Below are 5,418 nucleotides of genomic sequence, written 5' to 3'. Positions count from 1 at the left end.
CATTGACTGTCCAGGTTCGTGATTCGTCCAGGTTCATCCTGTGATGATCAGGTCGTCCGCGGTAAGGAGCAGGACGGACGCAAGGCTGCCCGCATGGTTGATCATCGATGATCCATGAACGGATGAAGAGATAGCTCGACCCAAATCTTCAGAGAGCCTAAGTAACATCCCTTTGGAGAAGTTGGATGCATCGATCATCATAAAATCATCAAAGTGGTCGGACAAGTCGAGATCAGCCTGATCCGGGTGTGCGGTACGTCCCAAACGGGCCAGAAAAGAATGGCTAAGTCCGGAATCAGGTTCATCTCGATGATCATGGGTTCTGACTTGACTGTTGGCTCTAGAATGACGAATGGGTCGGGAAGAACGCCTGTGGGTCGGCTGATTCGGTCATCAGGTCGTGAATCCATCCTTAGGTCGCGTCCGGTGCACTCGGGTCGATCCGGTACACGGCTTTGTCCGTTGATCTGGTACGGCTGAATGGCTGAACCTCAGTTGGATTGATCTGATCGTCCTGAGTCTGCTCCAAGTCCTGGTCCAGGTCCTGGGTTCCATCATTCCCTCCCTCTTCAAAAGGATTTGACCACAAATCCGGATCATCTGCAAGAAAAGGAGATAGATCAGAAACATTAAAACTTGAAGAGATATCATACTTACCCTGAAGATCAAGCTGGTAAGCATTGTCATGGAGTTTCTTGAGAATCTGGAATGGACCATCGACCCGGGGCATGAGTTTGGACTTCCTTTGTTCCGGGAATCGTTCCTTCCTCAAATGGACCCAAACAAGATCACCTTCCTGAAAGATCATTTCTTCTCTTCTTGTCTGCAAGTCGTTTGTAGCCTTTGGTCTTGGCTTCAATGTTGGCCCGGACCTGTTCATGCAGCTTCTTGATCGTGTCCACCTTCCTCTGCCATCTGTACTAACTCGTTCACTCAAAGGCAAAGGTAAAAGATCAAGTGGAGACAAAGGATTAAATCCATAAACAACCTCAAAAGGAGAAAACTTAGTAGCTGAATGCAATGCATGATTGTAAGCAAACTCAACATGAGGCAAACATTCTTCCCAAGTCTTAAGATTCTTTTTAACCAAAGATCTAAGCAAAGCAGACAAGGTTCGATTAACTACTTCAGTTTGCCCATCAGTTTGCGGATGACAAGTTGTAGAGAACATCAATCTAGTACCTAGCTTAGACCACAAGGTCTTCCAAAAATAGCTAAGGAACTTAGCATCACGATCAGAGACAATGGTCTTAGGCATTCCATGCAATCTAACAACTTCCTTAAAGAATAAATCTGCAACTTGCACAGCATCATCAGTTTTGTGACAAGGAATGAAATGAGCCATTTTTGAGAACCTATCTACAACCACAAAGATAGAATCTCGTCCAGCTTTGGACCTAGGCAAACCAAGCACAAAATCCATAGAAATGTCTACCCAAGGATGAGAGGGAATGGGTAGAGCTGAGTACAAACCTGGGTTTGATGCTTTAGGCTTAGACTTCTTGCACACCACACATCGGCCACAGATCCTCTCAACATCTTTCATCAAACTCGGCCAATAGAAGTGGTCATGAACAGCCTTGTAAGTCTTCTTGACACCAAAGTGTCCCATAAGTCCTCCTCCATGAGCTTCCCTGAGAAACAACTCCCTCAAAGAACATTGGGGCACACACAAACGGTTATCAAAAAATAAGAAACCAGAACTTTGAAAGTATTTCCCATAAGCAACCTTGGTGCATTTTCGAAAAATCTCTTTAAAATCCTGATCAGAGGCATAAAGATCCTTGATAAATTCAAAACCAAGCAATTTAGTCTCAAGGGCTGAAAGAAGAGTATACCTTCGAGACAATGCATCGGCCACAACATTCTCCTTACCTTGTTTGTACTTGATCACATAAGGGAATGTCTCAATGAACTCCATCCAACGAGCATGCCTCTTGTTGAGCTTCTGCTGACCCTTAAGATGTCTTAGAGACTGATGGTCAGTGTGGATGATGAACTCCTTAGGCCAAAGATAGTGCTGCCACGTTTGAAGGGCTCTCACCAAGGCATAGAGTTCCTGGTCGTATGTGGGGTAGTTGAGCATGGCACCACCAAGCTTCTCACTGAAATAAGCTACTGGTTTTCCTTCCTGCATCAACACAGCACCAATACCAACACCAGAAGCATCACATTCGATCTCAAAAGCTTTAGAAAAATCTGGAAGTACAAGCAAAGGGGCATTAGTCAACTTCCCTTTAAGGATTTCGAATGCTTCTTCTTGAGCTGGTCCCCATTTGAACCCCACGTTCTTCTTGATCACTTCAGTGAGAGGAGCGGCCAAGGTACTGAAGTTTTGAACAAACCGCCTATAGAAACCGGCAAGGCCATGGAAGCTTCTCACTTCACTAATGGTTTTCGGAATGGGCCAGTCTCGGATTGCTTGGACCTTCTGCTCGTCCACTCTCAAGCCATCTGCACCTACAACAAAACCTAGAAAGACCACATGATCTGTGCCAAAAGAACATTTTCCAAGGTTAGCAAACAAATGTTCCTTTCTAAGGACTTCAAGAACAGATTTCAGGTGCTGTTTGTGCTCATCAAGGCTTTTGCTGTAAATAAGAATGTCATCAAAGTACACTACAACAAAATGACCAATAAAAGACCTCAAGACATGATTCATTAGGCGCATGAAAGTACTAGGTGCATTTGTGAGACCAAAGGGCATGACAAGCCACTCATACAAACCTAGTTTTGTTTTAAAGGCCGTTTTCCATTCATCACCTTCTTTCATCCTAATCTGATGATAGCCACTTTTCAAATCTATCTTAGAAAAGTACTTAGAACCATGGAGTTCATCAAGCATATCATCAAGGCGAGGGATAGGATGTCGATACTTTACCGTGATGTTGTTTATGGCCCGGCAGTCCACACACATCCTCCAGGAGCCATCCTTCTTTGGGACGAGTAGAACAGGCACTGCACAGGGACTGAGACTCTCTCTGATGTATCCCTTCTCAAGCAGGTCGTTGATCTGTTTCTCCAGCTCCTTGGTCTCGACCGGATTGGTGCGGTACGCTGGTCGGTTCGGAAGAGATGCGCCCGGGACAAGATCAATCTGATGCTCAATGCCTCTTACTGGTGGCAATCCTTTTGGATTTTCTTCTGGAAACACATCAGAATAATCCTGCAAGATACCTAAAAATTCACTCGGAATCTCCGGTGCAAGGTCAGAAGAAGATGAGGCCAAAAGAGACTCTTTATAAACAAGTAAGAGAAATGGCTTTTGAGAGCAAAGAGACTTCCTTACCTGACTTTCTTTGACAAAGAAGTTGGAGTTTCTGGTACTTGTCTCAGGTTTATCAGCCTTAGAGTCTTGGTCTCGGTTCTTCCTAAGTTGGACCTGGTCTTGATGGACTTCCGAAGGTGACAAAGGCACCAAGGTGATCTTCTTTCCTTTGTGATCAAACGAGTGCCTGTTTGTGAAGCCATCATGCACTGCCTTCTTGTCAAATTGCCAAGGTCGGCCCAAGAGAACATGGCAAGCATCCATGGGAAGCACATTGCACACAACCTCATCCTCATATCGGCCAATGGAGAGTGGAACTGTGACTTGCTCCTTCACATACTGTTCTCCAGCCTCATTGAGCCACTCTAACCTGAAAGGACGAGGAAGAGGTCGAGTAACAAGCCCAAGTTTCTTTACAAGAGTGTCACTGGCCACATTAGTGCAACTGCCTCCATCAATAATCAAAGAACAAACTTTATCAGAAATGAGACATCTAGAGTGAAAGAGATTCTCCCTTTGTTCTTTTTCATTGGATTTGGGTTGGACACTCAAGGTACGCCTAGTAACCAGTAGTGAACCTTGGCTTGGCTCATCAAGAACATCCTCATCATAGATCGGACCAGAGCTCTCCACAAAGGTCGAGCAAAACTCATCGATCACGCCATCGGCCTCCTCATCAAAGATGGGATCAAAGGTGTCGTCCAAGGTCTTTCTAGTAACAAGAAGGGGGCCATGAACTGGGAAGTCAAGTGCTTCTTCCTCATCATCAGTATCATAAACTGGTCCGAGATCCTCCTTGTCTTCTTCAGATTCGATTTCTCCATTCTCCAAGAGCACCATCACCTTTTGGTTTGGATATCGGTTGGCATAGTGGCCAAGACCTTGACACTTGAAGCACCTGATGTCTCTTGCACGGCTAGGAGTCTCAACTGCTTTTCCTTTGTCAAAACGAGCAGGGACATCAGTCTTAAAAGCATTATTTGTTGTGGAAGGAGACTTACCCTTGTCTTGATAGTTTGGCTTGGAAGCAAAGGCTGGTTTTGAAGCAAAGGTCGATTTGGAGAGACCTTTTCTCTTGAGTTGTTGTTCAATCAGCACGGCCTTGTGTAGCATCTGTTCCATGCTGTCATAGTCTTCCAGCTCCATGCGGTCTTGTATGTCCCGGTTGAGCCCGGTGAGAAACCTAGCCATGGTGGCGTCTAAGGGCTCATCTACATCAGCTTTGATCATCAAGGTCTCCATCTCCTGGTGGTAGTCCTCAACTGACTTAGAACCTTGAAGCAAACGCCTGAGTTTATGGTGTAGATCTCTGTGGTAATGGTCGGGAACAAAGCGTGTCCGCATCAGCATGGAAAGCTCATCCCATGTAACAACTGGCGCCACACCTGCTCTTCTCCTGCTAGTCACAACTCGATCATACCAGTTAATAGCATAACCAGTAAATTCAGCAGCAGCAAGTCTAACCTTTTTAATATCAGAAAAATTTTGACAATCAAAAACAAGTTCAATCTTTCTTTCCCATTCAAGAAAGGCATCCGGATCATTCTTGCCATCAAAACTTGGAATTTTCAATTTCAAACCACCCAATCCATTATCAGTTCTTTCATTTCTACCAAATGGATTGACATCACCTTGGTTTTGTTGTCTAGGAGCTCTCCTTGGTCGGTTGATGGACTGATCATCATCATAGGACTCATCTCGGATCTCAAGATCGGACCGGCTATGTCTCCTTGGGCGGTCACGCCTGGTTCTAGTTTGGGACTGAGCTGGTCGGCCCTGAAGTTCATCCAGCCTAAGATGGATCGCCTCCAAACCTGTATTCAACAAGTTAGACATAGAATCATTGAGAGCACGCATCTGCAAGTTAGATAATCCAGCATAAGAATTTCCGGGTCTGTTTCTTTCTTCTTCACTGCCCATGGTTTCCTGAAAACTTAAACAAGGCAAAGTTAGAGTAAAAAGCCTCACACTCTCAGGTGTTTATCTCACCCACACACGTGTTTCACTCGAGTTTTTGGTAATCACACAAGAGAGTTCCTCCCAAAGTTCTAAGAGAGCAAACAAGATCACCCAATGAGATAATCCAAGTGAACACAAATGATCAAGAGAGAGAGATAAGAGATTTCAAAAGGGGAACCCACCTTAACCAC

The 5,418-nt window shown here is 44.9% G+C and overlaps 1 protein-coding gene across 1 annotated transcript; it reads right to left on the bottom strand.

Moving 5' to 3' along the window:
* Nucleotides 1–788: 788 nt before the first annotated feature.
* Nucleotides 789–5,188, bottom strand: LOC130500129 (uncharacterized). Its single transcript, XM_056994850.1, has 2 exons — nt 1,224–5,188; nt 789–915 (listed from the first exon to the last, which is right to left on the bottom strand). The coding sequence occupies exons 1-2, from the start codon at nt 5,186–5,188 to the stop codon at nt 789–791; spliced, it is 4,092 nt and encodes a 1,363-aa protein (XP_056850830.1).
* Between the last annotated feature and the right edge of the window lie 230 nt (nt 5,189–5,418).

The sequence above is a fragment of the Raphanus sativus genome, chromosome 9 (assembly GCF_000801105.2).
Source record: "Raphanus sativus cultivar WK10039 chromosome 9, ASM80110v3, whole genome shotgun sequence".
NCBI classification, from domain to species: Eukaryota; Viridiplantae; Streptophyta; class Magnoliopsida; order Brassicales; family Brassicaceae; genus Raphanus; species Raphanus sativus.
Note: the sequence above shows the minus strand (reverse complement) of the source record. Positions and strands in the feature narration are given on the sequence as shown.

Bases quoted from the DNA above. Each gene is read 5' to 3' on its own strand.
- LOC130500129 (XM_056994850.1), bottom strand. From the start codon at position 5,188: ATGGGCAGTGAAGAAGAAAGAAACAGACCCGGAAATTCTTATGCTGGA. The intron at 916-1,223 runs GTTCCTTAGCTA...GAGTTAGTACAG, and splicing joins GTCTCTGATCGTGATGCTAA to ATGGCAGAGGAAGGTGGACA.